This window comes from Gopherus flavomarginatus, chromosome 2, assembly GCF_025201925.1.
Source record: "Gopherus flavomarginatus isolate rGopFla2 chromosome 2, rGopFla2.mat.asm, whole genome shotgun sequence".
In the NCBI taxonomy this organism is placed as follows: Eukaryota; Metazoa; Chordata; order Testudines; family Testudinidae; genus Gopherus; species Gopherus flavomarginatus.
Window position 1 is genome coordinate 198,376,897 of NC_066618.1, and position 25,835 is coordinate 198,402,731.

The 25,835-nt window shown below is 45.6% G+C and overlaps 1 protein-coding gene across 1 annotated transcript in view; it reads left to right on the top strand.

Annotated features, from left to right (window-relative positions):
* Positions 1-7,108: 7,108 nt before the first annotated feature.
* Positions 7,109-25,835, top strand: part of LOC127045598 (uncharacterized) — a 60,936-nt gene continuing 42,209 nt past the window's right edge. The window contains exon 1 of the mRNA XM_050941843.1: positions 7,109-7,636. Within this exon, the coding sequence (XP_050797800.1) occupies positions 7,306-7,636 (331 nt within the window). The 5' untranslated portion in view covers positions 7,109-7,305. The remainder of the gene's footprint in view (positions 7,637-25,835) is intronic.

Here is a 25,835-nt window from a genome sequence, read left to right on the forward strand (position 1 = left end):
GATCTGGGGTTGAGCTATTGGTCCCATCGACTCCAGAGACCTTCGCCTCGGCACGGGACCTCATTGCCCTGACTGAGTCAACTCAGCCGCCACCCCCGGTACCTCCGGTGCGGGTAGCGTCCAGGGGCAAACCCATGATGACGGCGCCGTCTCGGGACTCACGCTCGCGATCGAGGTCCCGACGCCACGGTCGCTCAAGATCCCGCCGCCGCTCGCAGTCCCGGCACCGCTCCCCTCGGCGGTACCGGTTGTACTCGCGGCACCGATCGGCCTCCAGACGGTCACGGTCTGGTTCCAGCCGCCGATACCGGCACCGGGACTCTAGGAGCCAGTCTCGCCGTCGATCAGCGCACCGGTCGACCTCCCGGCACCGAGCTGGTGGCAGGTCCCGGTCCCGGTCGACCTCCCGACACCGCGTTGGTGGCAGGTCCCGGTCCCGATCCCGGCACCGAAGCAGCGGCCGGTACCGGTCCAGATCCCGGCACCGAGACAGAACCCGGTCCCGATCCCGGCACCGGTATGACTCCCGGTACCGGTCCCCGGCACCGAGAACATCTTCGGTGCCGGACCGCGGAGACTCTTACCAGCCAAATGCTCCCACCAGGGTCGCCCTACCCTTCATTAGGACGATCCAGGCCAACGCCAATACAATCTGGCAGTCACCGGCCTCCATCCCCCCTACTGCGAGGGGCGTCGAAAGGAAGTACATGGCCCCCTCCAAGGGCTATGAGTACCTCCACATTCACCCGACACCATGTTCCCTGAAGTGGTGCAGTCGGTGAACGAGAGGGAGCGTCACGGACAGGAAGCCCCAGCCCCCAAATCCAAGGAGGCCAGACGTATGGACCTCCTCGGCCGCAAGGTCTATTCGGCTGGGGCCCTTCAGCTCAGGGTTTCCAATCAACAAGCCCTTCTTAGCCGCTACGCTTTTAACTCTTGGGTGGCAGCGGACAAGTTCAAAGAGCTGCTGCCACAAGAGGCTCGTCAAGAATTTGCGGCGATTCTTGACGAGGGCAAGAAGGTTGCACGAACCTCGTTGCAGGCCTCCTTGGACGCTGCAGACTCGGCTGCCCGTACCCTCGCCTCAGGGGTAACGATGCGCCGCATCTCCTGGCTTCAGGTTTCTGGCCTTCCACCGGAGCTCCAATACACCATCCAGGACCTCCCATTCGAAGGCCAGGGCCTGTTCTCGGAAAAGACAGACCCCAGACTGAAAAGTCTTAAGGACAATCGGGTCATTATGCGCTCCCTTGGGATGCACACGCCTGGGACACAACGCAGACCCTTCCGGCCGCAGCAACAGCAGCAGCGTCGGCCATACCCCCAGTTCCTCCAGCGGCAGGACCTTAATAGGCGCCGCGGCAGGAATGGAAGGCGCAGACAGTCGGGGAACCAAGGGGGGCAGAATCAGAGCTCCTCCAAACCCCCGCTTGGACCCAAACCTTCGTTTTGAAGGTGCGCCCGAGGGCGCAGTACCAGTTTCCCCCACGGATCCTTCCCCCCCGTTTTCCAACCGCCTTTCGTTTTTCCTCCAGGCGTGGACCCAAATAACATCCGACCGCTGGGTCTTACGCACGGTGCAGATGGGATACCGCCTGCAGTTTGTATCGTTTCCTCCCTCCCGCCTCCCTTCCTCATCCCTCTTCAGGGACCCCTCTCACGAGCAATTCCTTCGACAGGAGGTACAGACGCTCCTCAACAAAGGAGCTATAGAGGCGGTTCCGGAAAACGAGAAAGGCAAGGGGTTTTATTCCCACTACTTTCTGATCCCCAAGGCCAAGGGAGGCCTCAGGCCTATCCTCGACCTGCGAGAGCTCAACAAATACCTAGTGAAGTTGAAGTTCCGCATGGTATCCCTGGGGACCATTATCCCATCCCTGGATCCAGGAGACTGGTATGCCGCCCTCGACATGCAGGACGCTTATTTTCATATTGCCATATGGCCACACCACAGACGTTTCCTTCGATTCGTGGTGGGCCGCCTTCACTACCAATTTGCAGTCCTCCCATTTGGCCTTTCTACGGCTCCGAGGGTATTCACAAAATGCATGGCCGTCGTTGTGGCACATCTTCGGCGCAGTCGCATTCACGTGTTCCCTTACCTAGACGATTGGTTAATTCGGGGCACGTCGGAGCTGCAGGTCTGCAGCCATGTCCGCAGGAACACCGGCCTGTTTGCTACCTTGGGCCTCATGATCAACGTGGACAAGTCCACCCTGCTTCCCTCGCAGAGGGTGGAGTTCATTGGGGCCGTCCTGGACTCCACTGTGGCCAGGGCCCTTCTGCCGTTGCCAAGGTTCCAGGCGTTGTCGGCGATCGTTCAGCGCTTGCTGGCAGCCCCTTTGACATCGATACGGACATGTCTAACCCTGTTAGGCCATATGGCAGCCTGCACATTTGTGACCGGATACGCACGGCTCCGCATGAGGCCCCTCCAGTCGTGGCTCATTGCACATTACCGGCCGGCAAGGCAACCACTAGACATGCTGATCACAATCCCCCAGGGGGTGTTGGATTCTCTCAGCTGGTGGCTAGACCAGTCCGTAGTGTGTGCGGGGCTCCCATTCCACCCGCCCCAGCCCTCGGTGTCCCTAACGACGGATGCCTCAGATCTCGGCTGGGGGGCCCACCTGGGAACCCTGAGAACACAGGGCCTGTGGTCCCCGCAGGAGGTGAAGCTACACATCAACATGCGGGAGTTGAGAGCGGTCCACCTTGCTTGTCAAACGTTCTGTCACCAGCTTCGGGGTCGTTGTGTCACGGTATTTACCGACAACACGACGACCATGTACTATATCAACAAGCAGGGCGGCACCAGATCCTCTCCCCTATGTCACGAGGCGATGCGACTCTGGGACTTTTGTATAGCCCACTCCATTCACCTCACGGCTTCCTTCCTCCCCGGAGTACGGAACACGCTGGCGGACCGCCTGAGCAGATCCTTCCTCTCGCACGAGTGGTCCCTTCGCCCGGACGTCGCCCTCTCGATCTTCCAGAGGTGGGGTTGTCCCCGCGTGGACCTCTTCGCGTCCAGGGGGAACAGGAAATGCCAGGCGTTCTGCTCCTTTCAGGGCCGGGAACCGGGGTCTATAGCGGACACCTTCCTTATTCCGTGGACGACCCACTTGTTCTACGCGTTCCCCCCGTTCCCCCTGGTCCACAGGGTCCTTCTGAAGGTGCGCAGGGACAGGGCCCGCGTGATCATGGTAGCCCCGGCGTGGCCCAGACAGCATTGGTACCCCATGTTGCTGGACCTGGCCATAGCCGACCCAGTTCCCCTGCCCCTTCACCCGGACCTGATCACCCAGGACCACGAAACTCTCTGTCACCCGGACCTCCAGTTGCTGCACCTAGCAGCGTGGCTCCTGCGTGGCTGACCAGTTCTGAGTTGCGCTGCTCCACCCCGGTACGTGAGGTACTCTTGGGCAGCAGGAAGCCTTCCACTAGAGCGACATACTCGGCCAAGTGGAAGCGTTTCTCCTGTTGGTGCGTGGAGAAAGGTCTCCTCCCGATGGAAGTTTCGGAGGCCAATATTTTGGACTATATTTGGTCCCTCAAACAACAGGGCCTGGTGATATCGTCCCTGCGGGTCCACTTGGTGGCTATCTCCACCTTTCACCCGGGTGGGGATGGCCGCTCCGTTTTCTCTCACCCGACGGTGACTAGATTCCTGAAGGGGCTGGAACGTCTATACCCTAACGTCCGACCCCCTGCCCCGACCTGGGATCTTAACCTGGTGTTGTCTTGGCTCATGGGGCCCCCCTTCGAGCCGTTAGCTACTTGCTCCCTACTCTATCTTTCTTGGAAGACTGCCTTTCTAGTAGCTATTACCTCAGCTAGGCAGGTGTCGGAACTCCGGGCTCTCACGGTAGACCCCCCGTATACAGTCTTCCATAAAGATAAGGTGCAGCTGAGGCCACACCCTGCCTTTCTCCCCAAGGTGGTCTCAGCCTTCCACGTCAACCAAGAGATATTCCTCCCGGTTTTTTTCCCGAAACCTCATTCTTCACGCAGGGAGCAACAACTCCACTCGCTTGATGTCCTTAGGGCTCTCGCGTTCTATGTGGAGAGGACCAAACCGTTCCGAAAATCCCCCCAGCTTTTCGTGGCAGTAGCGGACCGCATGAAGGGGCTTCCCATTTCCTCACAGAGGTTATCCTTGTGGGTAACATCCTGTATCAGGACCTGCTATGAGCTGGCCCACGTTCCTACGGGCCGTGTGACTGTGCATTCTACCAGGGCGCAGGCGTTGTCGCTGGCTTTCCTCTTCCATGTGCCCATCCAGGAAATCTGTCGGGCAGCGACCTGGTCATCGCCACACCTTTGCTTCCCACTACGCCCTGGTCCAGCAGTCCAGAGAGGACGCGGCTTTCGGATCTGCAGTGCTCCATGCCGCTACTTCTCACTCCGACCCCACCACCTAGGTATGGCTTGGGATTCATCTAACTGGAATGGATGTGAGCAATCACTCGAAGAAGAAAAGACGGTTACTCACCTTTGTAACTGTTGTTCTTCGAGATGTGTTGCTCACATCCATTCCACACCCGCCCTCCTTCCCCACTGTCGGAGTAGCCGGCAAGAAGGAACTGAGGAGCGGGTGGGCCGGCAGGGGTATATATCGGGTGCCATGGCGGCGCCACTCTAGGGGGCGACCTGCCGGCCCACTGGAGTTGCTAGGGTAAAAAGTTTCCTATGAGCATGCACGCGCGGCGCGCACACCTAACTGGAATGGATGTGAGCAACACATCTCGAAGAACAACAGTTACAAAGGTGAGTAACCGTCTTTTCTTTCAAGTTGTTTCTGATATCTCTCATTGTATTCCAGTGATGACTGGTTTTTTTTACACATGTTCCAGTTAGGTATCTTGTAAGTGGGCAGCATCTCTCTCTCTCTCTCCTCCCTTACTTAAACAAACAAACAAAGCTGGCTCAGGGTGGACACAGCCAGCTGGTTACTTCTAGCAGCAGGCAGTGCTCTACCCCTGCTGCAAACCCTCCTGCTGTGGTAAAAGATAACCGTTATGCTCTTCTTGATACAGGAGAGAAGGAATCACCCCCAACAGTTAAGGAGGTGAAGCCTCGTACCCCTAAGGCTGGGAGGTCTGCTGCCCCCACTGATAAGAAACGTAGGGTAGTGGTGGTTGGAGACTCTCTGCTGAGGGGAACGGAGACACCCATCTGTCGCCCTGACCGTTGATCCCGGGAGGTATGCTGCCTGCCAGGGGCCCATATCCGAGATGTTACAGAGGCATTGTCGAGGATTATCCGGCCTTCTGACTACTACCCCATGCTACTCATCCATGTGGGCACAAATGATACTGTGAGGTGTGACACTGAGCAGATCAAGAGTGACTACAGGGCTCTGGGAGTACGGGTTAAGGAGTTTTGAGCGCAGGTGGTATTCTCTTCGATTCTTCCTGTTGAAGGTAGGGGCCCGGGCAGAGACAGATGCATCGTGGAGGTGAATGTCTGGCTGCGAAGATGGTGTCGCCAGGAGGGCTTTGGCTTCCTCAACCACGGGATGCTATTCGAGGAAGGACTGCTAGGCACAGATGGCGTTCACCTTTCGAAGAGGGGAAAGGCCTTATTTGCGCACAGACTGGCTAACCTAGTAAGGAGGGCTTTAAACTAGGTTCGACGCGGACAGGTGAGCAAACCCCACAGGTAAGTGGGGAACATGACCTGGGAGATGGGTTGGAAACAGGAGGGAGCACGGGCTATAATGGCAGTGAGGAAGGAGGGTCAGGGCAAAGCTGGGAGGCAAGATCAAACCAGTATCTTAGATGACTATATACAAATGCAAGAAGTATGGGTAATAAGCAGGAAGAACTGGAAGTGCTAATAAATAAATACAACTATGACATTGTTGGCATTACTGAAACTTGGTGGGATAATACACACGACTGGAATGTTGGTGTGGATGGGTATAGTTTGCTCAGGAAGGATAGACAGGGGAAAAAGGGAGGAAGTGTAGCCTTATATATTAAAAATGTACACACTTGGACTGAGGTGGAGATGGACATAGGAGACGGAAGTGTTGAGAGTCTCTGGGTTAGGCTAAAAGGGGTAAAAACCACGGGTGATGTCGTGCTGGGAGTATACTACAGGCCACCTAATCAGGTGGAAGAGGTGGATGAGGCTTTTTTCAAACAACTAACAAAATCATCCAAAGCCCAAGTTTTGGTGGTGATGGGGGACTTCAACTATCCAGATATATGTTGGGAAAATAACACCGCTGGGCACCGACTATCCAATAAGTTCCTGGACTACATTGCAGACAACTTTTTATTTCAGAAAGTTGAAAAAGCTACTAGGGGGGAAGCTGTTCTAGACTTGATTTTAACAAATAGGGAGGAACTCATTGAGAATTTGAAAGTAGAAGGAAGCTTGGGTGAAAGTGATCATGAAATCATAGAGTTTGCAATTCTAAGGAAGGGTAGAAGGGAGTACAGCAAAATAGAGACAATGGATTTCAGGAAGGCGGATTTTGGTAAGCTCAGAGAGCTGATAGGTAAGGTCCCATGGGAATCAAGACTGAGGGGAAAAACAACTGAGGAAAGTTGGCAGTTTTTCAAAGAGACGCTATTAAGGGCCCAAAAGCAAGCTATTCCGATGGGTAGAAAAGATAGAAAATGTGGCAAAAGACCACCTTGGCTTACCCTTGAGATCTTGCGTGACCTACAAAATAAAAAGGCATCGTATAAAAAATGGAAACTAGGTCAGATTACAAAGGATGAATATAGGCAAATAACACAGGAATGCAGAGGCAAGATTAGAAAGGCAAAGGCACAAAATGAACTCAAACTAGCTATGGGAATAAAGGGAAACAAGAAGACTTTTTATCAATACATTAGAAGCAAGAGGAAGACCAAGGACAGGGTAGGCCCACTGCTCAGTAAGGAGGGGGAAACAGTAACGGGAGACTTGGAAATGGCAGAGATGCTTAATGACTTCTTTGTTTCGGTCTTCACTGAGAAGTCTGAAGGAATGTCTAATATAGTGAATGCTTACGGGAAGAGGGTAGGTTTAGAAGACAAAATAAAAAAAGAGCAAGTAAAAAATCACTTAGAAAAGTTAGATGCCTGCAAGTCACCAGGGCCTGATGAAATGCATCCTAGAATACTCAAGGAGTTAATAGAAGAGGTATCTGAGCCTCTAGCTATTATCTTTGGGAAATCATGGGAGACGGGGGAGATTCCAGAAGACTGGAAGGGGGAAAATATAGTGCCCATCTATAAAAAGGGAAATAAAAACAACCCAGGAAACTACAGATCAGTTAGTTTAACTTCTGTGCCAGGGAAGATAATGGAGCAGGTAATTAAAGAAATCATCTGCAAACACTTGGAAGGTGGTAAGGTGATAGGGAATAGCCAGCATGGATTTGTAAAGAACAAATCGTGTCAAACTAATCTCATAGCGTTCTTTGATAGGATAACGAGCCTTGTGGATAAGGGAGAAGCGGTGGATGTGATATACCTAGACTTTAGTAAGGCATTTGATACAGTCTCGCATGATATTCTTATAGATAAACTAGGAAAGTACAATTTAGATGGGGCTACTATAAGGTGGGTGCATAACTGGCTGGATAACCGTACTCAGAGAGTAGTTGTTAATGGCTCCCAATCCTGCTGGAAAGGTATAACAAGTGGGGTTCCGCAGGGGTCTGTTTTGGGACCGGTTCTGTTCAATATCTTCATCAACGATTTAGATGTTGGCATAGAAAATACGCTTATTAAGTTTGCGGACGATACCAAACTGGGAGAGATTGCAACTGCTTTGGAGGACAGGGTCAAAATTCAAAATGATCTGAACAAATTGGAGAAATGTTCTGAGGTAAACAGGATGAAGTTCAATAAAGATAAATGCAAAGTGCTCCACTTAGGAAGGAACAATCAGTTTCACACATACAGAATGGGAAGAGACTGTCTAGGAAGGAGTATGGCAGAAAGAAATCTAGGGGTCATAGTAGACCACAAGCTTAATATGAGTCAGCAGTGTGATACTGTTGCAAAAAAAAGCAAACATGATTCTGGGATGCATTAACAGGTGTGTTGTAAACAAGACACGAGAAATCATTCTTCCGCTTTACTCTGCACTGGTCAGGCCTCAGCTGGAGTATTGTGTCCTGTTCTGGGCACCGCATTTCAAGAAAGATGTGGAAAAATTAGAGAGGGTCCAGAGAAGAGCAACAAGAATGATTAAAGGTCTTGAGAACATGACCTATGAAGGAAGGCTGAAGGAATTGGGTTTGTTTAGTTTGAAAAAGAGAAGACTGAGAGGGGACATGATAGCAGTTTTCATGTATCTAAAAGGGTGTCATCAGGAGGAGGGAAAAAACTTGTTCACCTTAGCCTCCAATGATAGAACAAGAAGCAAAGGGCTTAAACTGCAGCAAGGGAGATTTAGGTTGGACATTAGGAAAAAGTTCCTAACTGTCAGGGTAGTTAAACACTGGAATAGATTGCCTAGGGAAGTTGTGGAATCTCCATCTCTGGAGATATTTAAGAGTAGGTTAGATAAATGGCTATTAGGGATGGTCTAGACAGTATTTGGTCCTGCCATGAGGGCAGGGGACTGGACTCGATGACCTCTCGAGGTCCCTTCCAGTCCTGGAGTCTATGAGTCTATAAACCAATCAACCAAAACACCTGAAAGAAATTAAATCTAGTTTTGAACTCTTGATCATTTCACTCTTTTTTTTACTGGCATTGTGTTGTATTTTGCTTTGTTTCCCATGCACACACTAAATCCCCTTTATAGCACTCTGGAGTGTAAGTTACATTTGCACACACTTTAAGGGGACCCTTTTACATTGCCATCTTAGTGTAAAGTGGTCTTAGTGCAAATGAGAACGAGGCTCATATTTAAAAATCAACTGAGTCCAGAGAGTGGGAGAAAAACTTAGAGTAGCTGCTGATGAAAATTTAGGTACAATCTCCATGATAATTATAGGTTGTTGGAGAGTTTTATTTTTAAACGATTAAAATGTCTGTAAAACCTCTATTCCTGGTAATTCACAGTTACACCTGAATTAGAACTGGTCTCTCAAATCAGGCAAAAATAATGATAATTACAGGTGCTATATGGCATAGACCTTCCAGTTATCCTGGGGTAGTTTGTTCCTGCTATTTGTTGGAATGGAAATAAAGAAATCTAAATAGACTAGAGCAGTGTTTGCAAATTTCTTACATACTCACAGCTTCGCTATTCTGTGTATTTGCATTGAAACTGTATGATAACTTTTAACACCTTGGAATTGCTATTACCTGCCTAATCAGCAGCCCACTTTTTCTGCAGTTTAATAAAGTTCTTAATAGGCAGATAGTGTAGGTTAGTGAGGTGGAGTGATACTTTGAAATGTTATAGATTAATTATTAGTGTTCTATGGGTTAGGATAAAATGTAGTTGATTGCTAATCTTTGTGTAAGAAGGCAAGTGAAGAATTTAATGAAAATATGGTAAATATTGGAACTGATGTAATATTGTCTATTTACTTTGGATATTATTTCAAAATCTGACATAAAAAGAAACCAGTTCAGTTATGTGCATTTTGTTCTTCAGTAAGGATAGAATTTATTGTCATCAGTAAGCAATGTTCAGGACTGCACAAGCATAACCAACTCAAAATTAGGAGGATAATAATACTTTATTATGTCTCCTGCTGTGGCAGAATTTATGACTGATAATAATGGGAGGAAAGTAACGATTACTGCTCTATAATATAGGGAGATGATTTTTCATTCACCAAATGAAGGAAAACTTGTAGCAATCAGCCCAATAAATGTCTATTTCGGTGTTTTAAATTGTATTTTTTCCACTTAAACATAGAAGAATACTTCAAACTGAAAAACCTGCTTCACATGTTTGTATCATAAGGTTATGAATCTCTTAAAACTCTGTCTGTGTATTAAGAAAACTTAATTGGTACAGAATGAAAAAGTTAATCAATAACCGTGTAATTTAATCTTGGAGTATTCTCAATATCATAAACAACATCACTATCTGCTGATTAGAAAGTTGTAATTCTAGCCATCTTTCCCCTCATCCATCATTGCATATATAACAAAATGATACTACGAGCATCCAAATCAAAGTAGACGTTGGTCTATCTGCCTCCTGACTAAATGAAGAACAGTACTGAGATATACCAAAATTTGTCAGAAAAATGTTTTCTTGAGGTTATTTGTGTCACCAGTTAGTATCCATTGGTTGCCCAGACCTATGATCAGCAGCCCCTTAGTGATTGGATGACTTCTTCCTTATGATCTGTAGAATGCAATATTTTGACAGCCAAGCAGTGAAGTGTTGAGAGAAAGTGGCCTCTGTGCAGAATGAAAAATATACAGAGCCATTGAACTTATAAAGGGTGCTCATCTTATTTTTTTATACTTGTCTCTTGAGGAAGAACCTGAGATAGGAATATGTACTGTAGTGTCATATTTCTTATTTTTTATATTACCATCGTGCCTAGGAGCCTAGTCATGGACCTGGACCCCATGGTGGTGTTGCTGTACAAACACAAAGCAAAAGGACTGCCCCTTCTCCATGGAGTTTACAATCTAACTATAAAGCAAGAGACAACAGATGTCTGCAGACTAGGGAGTACTAGCATGACAGGCAATAGCCTCAGCACACTGGCAGCTTAGCCTTTGTCAAGATTTTTGTAGGCCTCAAAGAAAAGGAGAGTTTTAAGGAGACAGTTTTGCTGATATTAATGGTCGCTCCTCACAAGCATGAGGGGCAGCATTGGAGAAAGTATGACGATGTTGTATAATAATTATTTGTGTTTCAGGAGCACATAGATGTCTCACTGGCCCCCTCTGGTGCTAGGTGTGTACATACGCATAATAAGAAAAAGTAATTTCCTCAAAATGCTTGCAATCTAAATACCTTACAGACAAAGGCTAGGAGAAAGGAAGTATTTTTATTTCAAACAAGGGACCAAGTCACTGATAGATTAAATAACTTGACCAAAATTACATAGAAAGTCTGTAGTGGATCCAGAATTGAACCAGTATATACTGAATCTTCAAAGTTGTTCTTCCTCCCACATTATATCTTTTTAAACATATTCTCTATCTTTAAAGCACCAGCTAACATTGTTTAATTGTAAAAGTTAGCTGCACAGCTGTTCAGCTAATAAGAACATATGGAATAGTTTATACTCAAATGTACACCACAATGTTGTAATTCAGTTATGGGTTTCACACTGTAATACCATTAGAGAATATAAACACAAAGAGACTTGCTTTAAGCAGCAACTAGAAAACTCCCTAATTAGGAAGTTCCTACATTTAAGCTTCCTGCTGCAACACATCCTGGTCCTCTCTGGTAAAAATGGAGGAACAGGAACTCTGACCACTCCACATCTCTTTCTCTGTATAATAAAAGATTAGACCACTTTTTAAATCAATGTACATACACACTGCAATTCAAAATAACCTTCAAACTATCTACAGTACTGTATCTCCTTATTAATTACATTGAAATAGTCCTAAGCAGTATTCTAAATATCAAGTCTTTGAGGGTGTGTGACCAGTCTTCCTGACTGTGTTCTCGCTTCTGTTAAGATTGTGTGTGCAGTTTCCTGTGGAGGTGGCCTCACTTTCTCTGAGTTCCTGCAGGTTCCAGATCTTCATGATTATGTTGGGAAATATTGAAGAAGAACCTGATTCCTCCAGAGAAGTCCTCTTGGAGCCTGCACTCCAAGTATGTAGGATCTGGGAGTTTGACACATTCTGAACAATTGTACATGTCTGGGGACTTTTGAGCCAAAGTTTGTTCCCTGGCCTCAGTTCAGGAAGTGCTTTTGTTACGTGCTGAAATTGAAGTTTTGTTGCTGCCTAATTTTTATTTCAGCATCCCATTTTCAAAATTTCTTCAGGTCAGGCCACTTAGGTTTAACCTATATTCACCTTCACATCAGAGTTAGTCCACATGCAGTCAGGGTTAATTGATATGCCAGGAGTGCTTTAGATGGGGCCACTGATTTTTGCAAAAGTCTTTTTAGATTCTGCACTGCTCTCGCCACCTCCCCATTGCTCTGAGGGTAATATGGACTACTAGTATGATCAAAGTCCTGTGGATGTAAATTGAGAGCCATTATCAGCTATGAGGACTTCAGGAACTCCTTGTCTTGCAAATGTTGACATTGATTTCTGGATGACTTGTGCCGATTAAGTCTGTTTAAGTATAGCCATAAAAAAGAATCCTTGACTACCCATCACCAAGGTCTGTCAGTTAGTGTTGTAGAGAGTAATGGTTCTAGTGACTGTTTGTGGGATTATTCACCCTCCCCTCATACCTTCTTGTTACTTATCTCACAGCCTTCTACCAAGGTCTGAATTTGCCTATTCAAACTGGGCCACCATGCGGATTGCTGTACTCATGCCCTCCTCTTGTTTATGCTTGGTGTCCCTTATGGGTTTGGAAGAGCATCTCTTTCTGAAGTACCATAGAAATAAGAACATGCCATTCTTTCAGAAGCAAGTCATCCGCCAAGTGAAGGTCTTTTTGGTCCTGCCAATATGGTATTAGGTCTGTTGAAAGTTGACTCCTTCAACCCCACCTTTTTTGGCAGAGTTGACACAGTTTCTGCCAAGTCTCATCTTTTAAGAGTTCATCTCTAATTTATTGAAGTTGGTTGGCAGATATTGGAATTTCTGCTAGAGTTGCTGTCAACATAGACTTTTCTTTTTCTATTGGTGACTGCTCAGTTGGGGCATTACATAGAATGTCTGGTGCTATGAGTGCTTTGTGTGTGGTCCATCTAGCCCAGTATCCTGTAGTCTAACAGTGGCCAATTCCTGGTGACCCAGAGGGAATGAACAGAACTGGCAATCATCAGGCGATCCAACCCCTGTTGCCAATTCCTAGCTTCTGAGAAACAGAGGCTATCCTCCATGAATTTATCTAGTTCTTTTTTTCTTTACACAATTACAGAGGTTTAAAATGCAAACATTTGTTATTTCTTTATAACATGGGGTACAGATAAGTTATACTAATACATGCAAGCTGATCATAAGGCCTAAACACCTCACACTTATAACTCTATTTAACAATACTAACACATAAGTGAACAAGACAGATTTTCAGCAATGCATTTGTCAATGTTCAGTAAGGCCTGAGGCCTTGGCATGAGTTGCCACCTGGTCAGGAGCGGTGCCAGGGTTTCTGGCACCCTAGGCAGAATTCAGGGTCGGCATTTTGTGTGCTCCACACGGGGCGTGCGGGAGCTTCTGGTTCCACTCCCATCTCGCCGCTGAAGAAGGACCCTCCGCCGAAACGCCGCAGGCAACAGCGGCAGTCATTGAGCTGCTCAATTGCCTGTTGTGTTTTCCACGGCATGTCGGCAGAAGGTTCTTCTTCAGCGGTGCGATGGGAGTGGAACCGGAAGCTCTTGTGCGCCCCGTGGGGAGCGCACAAAATGCCACCCCCCAAATCCTGGCACCCTAGGCGACTGCCTAGGGTCGCCTAATGGAAGCTCCGGCCCTACACCTGGTCTGCTAGCGGGATGTCTGTAGTTCTTTTATTAAACACATTTTGTTTTGTGCTCCCCCAGATGTACATACTGTGACCATAAGGAGATCTCTTCCAGGTTTTCTTAGAAGAACTCTGCAACAGATGGGACTTTGGGAGGGAAAACATACTTTATTATATAGGAAATTAGGTTTTTAGCTGCTTTATAATAAAAGACCCAGGTTTGCATTGTATGATTTTGTTGTGTTATAACCAGTTGCTTCCATCACTTCTTCTCACTTTCAGTTATATCTTTAGTCTTTCTTAAATACACATGCTTTTTGTTTTATTGTAAGTCATTGGAAGTGCTGTGTGGTTTAAGGTAAAACTAATAAATTGGGGTACACTGCATCTTTGGGTGCAGAGAATCTGGAATTTCTGTGAGTAGCCAGTGTCAGAGGCTGCATATCATAGGGGAATAATTCAAAGGGTCTCAGGAATTAGGGAGCACCTATTATTAACTTGCAAGGTGAAGTTAGGTTTAGCCGAGAGCACAGTGGCTGAAAGGCTGGTGAGAACTGTCACACCTGCTCAAGCATCTTCTTACAGGAGAAACCTATTTGGGTTTGGATGTGGCAAGTAATGCCTTCAGTTTGTCTAAATCTGGCTGAATTCCCTGTTTGATAATTGTGTGTCCAACAGATTTTATCTCCTCCTTCCCAAATTCACATTTCTAACTGGTTCTTTGTGTTTATGTCCTCACACTACATGGTGCCAGAAGTGAGTGAATCCATCTCTCATAAGAAGGAAAGGAAAGAGACCCCACTCACCCCCCATTGGTGAGCGAGTGGGGAAAATGGGAAATCAGGAAGGAGACCTGTGAAAGCTGCTGCAAGAAGGAGACACAGCACTGTCTCAGCAGAGCAATGGAGCCCACAGCACAAATGACTCTGTTAGAGAAATTTAATTTTTGCAATTCAGGCAGTTGGCCATGCTGGATCCATAGATTTGAATGTGTCTGGATGACTTCCAGTTTAACAGAGAAAACACAAAAATACTGTACTAGATGAATCATAGAATCATAAGACTGGAAGGGATGTTGAGAGGTCATCTAATCCAGTCCCCCGTACTCATGGCAGGATTAAGTATTATCTAGACCATTCCTGACAGCTGTTTGTCTAACCTGCTCTTAAAAAGGATGGAGATTCCACAATCTCCCTAGGCAATTTATTCCAATGCTTAACCATCCTGACAGGAAGTTTTTTTCCAAATGTCCAACCTAACCTCCCTTGCTGCAGTTTAAGACCTTTGTTTCTTAATCTCCGAGGTTAAGCAGAACAATTCTTCTCCCTCCTTGTAACAACCTTTTATGTACTTGAAAACAGTTATGTGCCCTCTCAGTCTTCTCTTTTCCAGGCTAAACAAACCCAGTTTTTTCAGTCTTCCCTCATAGGTCATGTTTTCTAGACCTTTAATCATTTTTGTTGTTCTTCTCTGGACTTTCTCCAATTTGTCCACATCTTTACTGAACTGTGGTGCCCAGAACTGGGTATAATATTCCAGTTGAGGCCTAATCAGCATGAAGTAGAGTGGAAGAATTACATCTCATGTCTTGCTTATAACATTCCTGCTAATACATCCCAGAACAATATTCACTTTTTTTGCAGAGTGCTACACTGTTGAATTATAATTAGCTTGTGGTCTACTATGACCCCCAGATCCCTTTCCACAGTACTCCTTCCTAGACAGTCATTTCCCATTTTGTATGTGTGCAACTACTTGAGCTTTCCTAAATGTAGTACTTTGCATTTGTCCTTATTGAATTTCATCCTATTTACTTCAGACCATTTCTCCAGTTGGTCCAGATCATTTTGAATTTTAATTCTATCCTCCGAAGCATTTGCAACTGCCTCCCATCTTGGTATCTTCCACAAACTTTATAAGTATACTCTCTATACCATTATCTATATAATTGATGAAGATATTGACCAGAACCGGACCCAGAACCAATCCCTGCAGGAACCTACTCGTTGTGCCCTTCCAGCATGATTGTGAAGCACTAGAAAACCATTCCCAGAGAACAGTTATCAATCAATTTTGCACCCACCTTATAGTAGCCCCTTCTAGGTTGCATTTCCCTAGTTTGTTTATGAGATGGTCATGCGAGACAGTATTAAAAGCCTTACTAAAGTCAAGATATACCATGTCTACCACCTCCCTCATATCCACAAAGCATGTTACCCTGTCAAAGAAAGCTCAGGTTTGTTTGACTTGATTTGTTCTTGACAAATCCATGCTGACTGTTACTTATCACCTTATTATTTTCTAGACATTTGAAAATTGATTGTTTAATTTTTTTTCTCCATTATCTTTCCGGGTACAGAAGTTAAACTGACTGGTCTGTAATTCCCTGAGTTGTCCTTATTTCCCTTTTGTAGATGGGCACTATATTTTTCCTTTTCCAGTCTTCTGGAATCTCACCCATCTTCCATGACTTTTCAAAATAATCACTAATGGCTCAGATATCTTCTCAGTCAGCTCCTTGAGTATTCTAGGTTGTATTTCATCAGGCTCTGGTGACTTGAAGACATCTAATTTGTCTAAGTAATTTTTAACTTGTTGTTTTCTGACTTTAGCCTCTGATCCTACTTCATTTTCACTGGCATTCACTATGTTACATGTCAAGTTACCACCAACCTTCTTGGTGAAAACCAAAACAAAGAAGTCATTAAGCACCTCTGCCATTTCCACATTTTTGGTTATTTTATCCCTCTCATTGAGTAACAGTCCTACCCTGTCCTTGGTCTTCCTCTTGCTTCTAATGTATTTGTAGAAGGTTTTCTTGTTACCCTTTATGTCTCTAGCTAGTTTGATCTCATTTTGTGTCTTGGCCTTTCTAATTTTGTCCCTACATACTTGTACTATTTGTTTACATTCATCCTTTGTGATTTGACCTAGTTCCCACTTTTTGTAGGACTCTTTTTTTATTTTTAGATCATTGATGAGCTACTGTTACTTCACTAGGGTAGCGGGTCTGTATCCAAATATGCTCTTCCTCTTCCTTGATAGGTGGACCCCATCTCTGCTTAGCAGTCCTTCTTCCTGGAACAGCATACCATAGTCAAACAAGCTGCTGCCCTCCTGGTGACACCATCTTCGCAGCCAGGCATTCACCTCCAGAATGCATGTATCTCTGCCTGGGTAGATCCAGGGTGGTTTTGTGCCATACTTCCTATCTTTTCTATGCAGTGGTATAGTTTGCTCTTGTGCCCTTAATAATGTCTCTTTGAAAAACTGCCAACTCTCCTCAATTGTTTTCCCACTTTGACTTACTTCCAATGGGATCTTACCTACCAACTCCCTGAGTCTGCCTTCTTGAAATCCACTGTCTTTATTTTGCTGTTCTCTCTCCGACCATTCCTTAGAATCATGAACTATATCATTTCATGATCACTTTCACCCAAGCTGCCTTCCATTTTCAAATTCTCAACTAGTTCCTCCCTATTTGTCAAAATCAAACCTAGAACAGCCTCTCCCTAATAGCTTTCTCCACTGAAATAAAAAAAAGTCTTCAATACATTCCAAGAACTTGTTGGATAATCTGTGTCCTGCTGTGTTATTTTCCCAACAGATGTCTGAGTAGTTGAAGTCCCTCATCACCACCAAGTCCTGAGATTTGGATGATTTTGTTAGTTATTTAAAAGAATCCTTACCCACCTCTTCTTCCTAGTTAGGTGGTCTGCAATAGACCCCTACCATGACATCACCCTTGTTTTTTGCTCCTTTTATAATTACCCAGAGACTTTCAACAAGTCTGTCTCCTATTTCCATCTCAATCTCAGTCCAAGTGTATACATTTTTAATACATAAGGCAACATCTCCTCCCTTTTTCCTCCTGCCTGTCCTTCCTGAGCAAGCTGTACTCTTCTATACCAATATTCCAGTCATGTGTATTATCCCACCAAGTCTCTGTGATGCCTGTTATATCATAGTTGAGTTTATTTACTAGCATTTTGAGTTCTTCCTGCTTATTACCCAAACTTCTTTTATTAGCAGACTGACATCTAAGATACTGATTTGATTCCCCCGCTCCAGTTCTGTCGTCTCTCCTTTATCCCTGCTATAACCCCTCAGATTCCAATCCTTCTCCCAGGTCTCCATGTTTTTGACTTACTTTTGGGCTTTGGTCACCTGCCTTCTTTGAATCCTGTTTAAAGCCTTCTTCACTATGTTAGCGGGTCTGTATCCAAATATGCTCTTCCTCTTCCTTGATAGGTGGACCCCATCTCTGCTTAGCAGTCCTTCTTCCTGGAATAGCATACCATAGTCAAACAAGCTGCTGCCCTCCTGGTGACACCATCTTCGCAGCCAGGCATTCACCTCCAGAATGCATGTATCTCTGCCTGGGTACCTTTCCTTGACTGGAAGGATCAAAGAGATGACCACCTGCAATCCCACCTCCCTCATGCTTACTCCCAGAGCCCTGTAGTCACTTCTGATCTGCTGAGGGTCACACTTTGCGGTATCATTAGTGCCCATATGGATGAGTAGCATCCCCATTCAGAGGGCTGGATGATCCTCAACAATCCCTCCGTAACATCTCAGATATGGGCTCCTGGCAGGCAGCACACCTCCCAGGATGCCATGTTAGAGTGACAGATGAGTGCCTCCATCCCCCTCAGAAGAGAGTCTCCAACTACCACTATCCTTTGTTTCCTCTGAGGAGTGGTGGCTGTGATCCTTCCAGCATTGGGGGTATATGGCTTCTCCACCTCCACCTTTGATTCCTCATCGCTCTTTTCCAGGGCAGCATATTGGTTTTCCATCACCATGGTGCCCTATGCCAAGTAGTTGTAGCCATGTTGGTCCCAGGATATTAGAGAGAAGAGCAGGGTGAGGTAACATCTTTTACTGGACCAACTTCTGTTGGTGAGAGAGACAAGTGTTTGAGTCACATAGAACACTTCATGTCTGGGAAAGGTACTCCCAGCATCATAGAAAAATGTAAGGTGGAACAGATTATTTAGCATAAATAGTTGGTGCTGACAAGGAAGATGTTGTGAAACTCCTTGAGGAATGGGATGTGAGGACAATGGAGCCAAAAGGTCATTGAACTATACTTTGGTTGGCCTCTGTTACCCTAGAAGGGAGGGCCAAGCTGTGGGAACAGAGACCACCACAGCTACAGAGCAACTGTTGGAAGGGGGCATCATATGAGGAGAGAGTTGTTACCCAATGCCAGGCCATGAGGAGGAACATCTGCAGTAAATGGATCCCTTTACAATACCCTACTCCTCACTGAGGAGGAAAAGAGAGACTACTCAAAAGTGAAACAAGCTTTTGGTGTATATTTCATAGGCAGACAGAATATGATATATGAAAGGACCAAATGTAACAGGGTGTACAAGGAGCAAGGGGAAACAGCTGAGACTTACTACTGCAGTTCGTAGTCTGACAATTACAAATATAAAATGTTAAAAGAAGAACTGATAAGAAATAGAATAGCTGTTGGCAAAAGAGACACAAATTTATCAGCACAAATTTATCAGCACTCTACACCTCTTGTGGAGATGGAGTCATTAAGTCAGCATAGCAGGATGGTTACACTTACTTAGGTCGCCGTAAGCTGCCTTGTATCAATCTAACTGGCCAGGCCTCAAATCGTCAGGTTTGCTAGGCATCATTTGCCATGCAGATGTGGTGTTGGATTATGTCACAGACAAAGATGAACACAATAAGCATTTACATTTTTTACAGTTTTGACATGCTTCCCACAAGAAATCCTAGCTACTTTTAAATCTGTTATAAAGAATATCCAGGAAGATTGAAGCGTTCTGCAACTGGCTTTTGTATGTTACCATTGCTGATGTCCAATTTGTGTCCATTTATTCTTTTACGTAGAGACTGGCCGGTTTGGCCAATGTACATGGCAGAGGGGCATTGCTAGCACATGATGGAATATATAACATTAGTAGACATGCAGGTGAATGAGCCCCTGATGGTGTGGCTGATGTGTCTGAGTCCCCTTATGGTGTCCCTAGAGTAGATATGGGGACAGAGTAGGCAACAACATTTGCTACAGGGATTGGTTCCTGGGTTGGTGTTTCTGTGGTGTGGTGTGTAGTTGCTGGTGAGTATTTACTTCAGGTTGGGGGGCTGTCTGTAAGCAAGGACTGTCCTGCCTCCCAAGGTGTGTCAGAGTGAAGGATCATTTTTCAGGATAGGTTGTAGATCACTGATAATGTGCTGGAGAGGTTTTAGCTGGGGGCTGTATGTGATGGCCAGTGTTGTTCTATTATTTTCCTTGTTGGGCCTGTCCTGTAGTAGGTGATTTCTGGGTACCTGTCTCTCTCTGTCAATCTGTTTCTTCACTTCCCCAGGTGGGTATTGTAGTTTTAAGAATGCTTGATAAAGATCTTGTAGATGTTTGTCTCTGTCTGAGGGATTGGAGCAAATTTGTTGTATCTTAGGGCTTGGCTTTAGACAATGGATCATGTGATCTGTCCTTGATGGAAGCTGGAGGCATGTAGGTAGGCATAGCGGTCAGTAGGTTTCCAGTATAGGGTGGTGTTTATGTGACCATCACTTATTTGCACTATAGTGTCCAGGAAGTGGATCTCTTGTATGGACAGGTCCAGGCTGAGGTTGATGGTGGGGTGGAAATTGTTGAAATCCAGGTGGAATTCTTCAAGAACCTCCTTCCTGGGGTCCATATGATGAAGATGTCATCAATGTAGTGCAAGTAGAGGAGGGGCGTTAGGGGACGAGAGCTGAGGAAGCGTTGTTCTAAGTCAGCCATTAAGATGTTGGCATACTGTGGGGCCATACGGGTACCCACAGCAGTGCCACTGACTTGAAGGTATAAGTTGTCCCCAAATCTGAAATGGTTGTGGGTGAGGACAAGTCACAAAGCTCAGCCACCAGGTGTGCCGTGGCCTCATAAGGGATACTATTCTTGACAGCTTGTAGTCCATCCTCATGTGGAATATTGGTATAAAGAGCTTCTACATCCATGGTGGCCAGGATAGTGTTTTCAGGAAGATCACCAATGCATTGTCATTTCCTCAGGAAGTCGGTGGTGTCTCGAAGATAGCTAAGAGTGCTGTAGTGTAGGGTCTGAGGAGAGAGTCCAAATAGCCAGATAATCCTGTTGTAAAAGTGCCGATGCCCAAGATGATGGGGTGTCCAGGGTTTCTGGGTTTATGGATCCTGGGTAGCAGATAGAATACCCCTCGTCGGGGCTCTGGGGATGTGTCCATGTATATTTGTTCCCGTGCTGTTGCAGGGAGTTTCTTGAGCAGATGAAGTAATTTCTTTTGGTACTCCTCAGTGGGATTAGAGGATAGTGGCCTGTAGAATGTGGTGTTGGAGAGTTGCCTGGCAGCCTTCTGTTCATAATCCGACTTATTCATTATGACTACAGCACCTCCTTTGTCAGCCCCTTTGATTATAATGTCAGAATTGTTTCTGATGCTGTGGATGGCATTGCATTCTATACGGCTGAGGTTATGGGGCAAGTGATGCTGTTTGTTCACAATTTCAGCCTGTGCACATCTGCGGAAGCACTCTGTGTAGCAGGCCAGTCTGTCATTTCGACCGTCAGGAGGAGTCCACACAGTGACACCATCAGAGGAACCAACCACATCAGTCACACCATCAGGGGCTCATTCACTTGCATGACTACATGGCTTGCCAACTACAGAACCAGTTTCTCCTCTCTTGGTTTTCACACCTCAACTGCTAGAACAGGGCCTCATCCTCCCTGATTGAACTGACCTCATTATCTCTAGCTTGCTTGCTAGCACATATATATTTGCCCCTGGATATTTCCACCACATGCATCTGAAGAAGTGGGTATTCACCCACGAAAGCTCATGCTCCAAAACATCTGTTAGTCTATAAGGTGCCACAGGATTCTTTGCTGCTTTTACATGACTACTAGTGTTATATATGTCACCATGTGCCAACAATGCCCCTCTGCCATGTACATAGGCCAAACCAGACCATCTCTGCATAAGAGAATAAATGGACACAAATCGGACATTAGCAATGGTAACATACAAAAGCCAGTAGCAGAACACTTCAATCTTCCTGGACATTCTATAACAGATTTAAAAGTAGCTATACTTGAACATAAAAACTTCAGAAACAGACTTCAAAGAGAAACAGCAGAACTATAATCCATTTGCAAATTTAACACCATTAACTGGGAGTGGCTGGCTCATTACAAAAGCAGCTTTGCCTCTCCTGGAACTGACACCTCTTCATCTATTATTGGGAGTGGACTACATCCGCCCTAATCGTATTGGCCCTGTCAACACTGGTTATCCACTTGTGAGGTAACTCTCTTCTCTTCATGTGTCATTAGATAAGGTCTGCATCTGTAATTTTCACTCCATGCATCTGAAGTGGGTTTTTTTACCCACAAAAGCTTATGCCCAAATAAATCTGTTAGTCTTTAAGGTGCCACCAGACTCCTTGATGCCTTTATAGGGTCTTAGATTCTGCTGTTGTGTCACATGTATATTATACCACAGTTCTATTATATGTGTATAAAAAAGGTCAATGTTAAGATTAACAAGTTAAGTACTCAGAAATGAGAAAAAGCCAGAGTTAAAGATGAATATGACACGTTTCTGTTTTGGCATTACTATACAGTCTTTAGTTACCTGATCACGTACTATTTATAAAAATACAATATCACATCATACCATTTTTCTCTATAACCTTTCCTACTGATGTAGCTCACTATACATTTCACTTGAAATAATTTAATCCTCACAATGTTCAAATATCTACTTATTGACTCGGAGCTTGTAAATAAAAAAGTGTTCTCCTTAAGGAAAGTATTTTAATTTCACGTTCAGACAGGATATTACTCTTTTCATTGGGGACAAATTCAGGTTCAAGCAGTTGTTTATTATTTTATCTTCCAAGCTGCATTCTAGAAAAATACAATTATGTGATGTGATTTTGACAAGCACTCATCATTGGCCTGCAATTGATTTTGAGTATGAGTTGAATTAGGCCAATGCTGAGCTCTTTTGAAAATCTCACCCTTATTGCTGTGTTTGCAAGATCTCTTTAATTTCTTGATTTACTATGTCTTATTTAGAGCTGTAGTTAGTTTGGGCTAGATTCACAAGGGGGACTTAGTTGCCTAACATGACAGGTAAGTGCCTTAGTCAAATATTTAGAAACCACTGGTGTTCACAAAACCACCACGCAGCTGCTGTGTAACTCTGCAGGCATCCAAAGTCTCTAGGCACCTAAGTTTCCACGGTAAAAAATTCCACCAGGTGCCTAAATGTTGTGCACATGCACACAGCTACCTAAGTGCTGATCTGCTGACCTATTCTGCACCCAACTTATATCTAAACTGCAGAGGTAACCTCAAACTGGGCATTCCTCACGTATTTCTCCTATAGAGCCTGATCTAGTAGGTGTGCTCAGATCATGCCTGACTCACACAAAGGATAGTTGAGAAGAAGAATATTGGGGTTGGAAGGGACCTCTGAAGATCATCTAATCTAACCCCTTGCTCAAAGTAGGACCAATCCCCAGACAGATTTTTGCCCCAGATCTTTAACTAGCTCCTGAAGGGCTGAACTCATAACCCTGGGTTTAGCAGGCCAATGCTCAAACCACTGGGCTATCCCTCACCCCTAAGAGCCTACTAAGGCCTCCCTTACACCCAATAGCTCAGTGGTTAAGGCACTCACCTGGGAGGTAGGACATTTGGGTTCAAGTCTATACTATGAATTGGACAGTCTCCCATATCCAAGGTGAGAGTTCTAACCACTGGGCTGTTGGGGCACAATGCTGGCACCACTACCACCATTTTCTCCTCCTGAGGATATGGGAGGCTCTGATTTCTAGCCAGTATTTCTGTCAATTGTACAAACAATCCTAATTCCCAGTCCCGCACTGTAAATGCTTAACTTGCTATCCTGTCCCTCTGTAAGCAAAACACCCTTTCAAATATGAGGCGTACAGCTGCTGCCTCTTCATTTGCAACTGAATGTACATCCTCTAATTTATGCAGGATGCTCTTATACCATTGCAACTGAAATATTGGCAAAGGGTGTGGAGGGTTTTGGACCTTGAATACAAGATATAGGCCCCAGTCCAGCAACATATTGAGGCAAGTACTTAACTCTAATGACAGCAGTCCTATTGACTTCAATGGAACTATACACATGCAAAAAGTTATGTACATGTGTAAATGTTTGTGGGGTTGGTGTCTAAGTGATACGCAGCATGGAATCTTGGGAAAAGGGGTGTGGATACCTGAGTCTTGATCCTGAGAGATGCTGAGCCCTCTAATCCTGATCTAGCTAAAGACTTAAGCATATGCTTTATTTTAAGTGCATGAATGGTCCCATTGAAGTTCCCAGTGAATCTATTCACATGATCAAGGTTAATATGTGTTTGTTTTAAGTGCTTTTCTAGGTCAAGGTCAGAGGGCTTAGAACCTGAGGATTAAGTCCCTTGCAAACATTAGTTGATCTATCACTGCAAACCAGCAAAAAATAATGTACTTAAATTCTTGTATCACCTTTCTTATTTCTCAATGAGCTACTCTCAAACAGATCATGAGTGTTCTCAATCATCATTTCAGTTAAACTATGTCAAAATTGAACTTTCAACAGTAAGTCATTCTTAATTAAAGAAATGTGAAAAGATGTCTTACCACTTTTTCAAAACAGAAAAATATACACTTCTGTTATAGCTCCCCATAATACAGTATGCAGAATGCATAACACAGTGGCCAGTGTTTAAATAAAATAAAACAAAAGCAACCAATAACATAACAAAATTATTGTTAACACCGTAGCATATAATGTAGCTTTGAAATGTACAGTATTTCATATACATATTAGAAAAATGCATACTGGAAATACAGTAATAGACTAATTATATTGGTCAATTTTTTTAAATTTATTAGCAACTAATTTGGCTGAATATGAGCTCAGTAGATTTTGCTGAAACTTTCCAAAAGAATCATAGAATATCAGGGTGGAAGGGAACTCAGGAGGTCATCTAGTCCAACCCCCTGCTCAGATCTAGGGCTGCCCAGAGGATTCAAGGGCCTGGGACAAAGCAATTTCAGGGGGCCCTTCCATAAAAAAAATTGCAATACTTTAGAATATTATATTCTCGTGGGGGCCTGTAGATGTGTGGACTCACCCCTGCGGCAGTGCCTCCTGCTGGTGACTTCTGGGAATTAGCTGTGTTCAGCTCTGGAGCGCCCTCTGCAGGCTGGTGATCCGCCTGTCCTCTGGCCCCCATGTCCCTCCCTGGACCCAATGCCCTTTTACATGGGGTGCTGCCCCCTGGCAGTAACCCCTCAGTCTTAGGGGCTCCCCTCCACAGGGAACCCTAACCAACTATTCCCACCTCACCTCAGTATATGGCTACTGCCAGTCATTGTCTAGCCCCCACGCCCTGGGGCAGACTGCAGTATCAGCCTACTCATCTCTGGCAAGGAGGTTTTGGACCTGCTGCCTTGGCCTACCCGTGGGCTGCCCTCTGCAACCCCCAGTACCTGTTGGCCTTCTGCTAGGCCACAGCCTGGGGCTTTTCAGGCTGGAGCTCCCCAGCTCCTCTGCCTTTCCCCAGCCCTACTTCGCTCAGGTACCCTGTTCCAGCTCCCTGCAGCAAGGCCCATCTCCCTCTATAGCTAGAGAGAGACTGGCTGGGCATCTGGCTCACAGCCTCTTATAGGGGCCAGCTGGGACTGATTGGGGCATGGCCACAACTGAGCCTACTTTCGCCAATCAGCTTAGGCTTCTTGCCCCAGCCACAGCCCTCTCCTGCCCTGTTTTAAGCCCTTCAGGGCAGGAGCAGGGAACCACCCTGCTACAGGGCCCCTGTGGGGCCCAGGGCCTGGGGCAAATTGCCCCACTTGCCCCCCACCCCCTTGGGTAGCCCTGCTCAGAGCAGGACCAATCCCCAGCTAAATCATCCCAGCCAGGGCTTTGTCAAGCCTGACCTTAAAAACCTCTATGGAAGAAGATTCCACCATCTCCCTAGGTAACACATTCCACTGCTTCACCACCCTCCTAGTGAAAAAGTTTTTCCTAATATCCAACCTAAACCTCCCTCACTGCAACTTGAGATGATTACTCCTTATTCTGTCATCTGGTACCACTGAGAACAGTCTAGATCCATCCTCTTTGGAACCCCCTTTCAGGTAGTTGAAAGCATCCCTCATTCTTCTCTTCTGCAGACTAAACAATCCCTCAGCCTCTTCTCATAAGTCATGTGCTCCAGCCCCCTAATCATTTTTCTTGCCTTCCACTGGACTCTCTCCAATTTTTCCACATCCTTCTTGTAGTGTGGGGCCCAAAACTGGACACAATGCTCCAGATGAG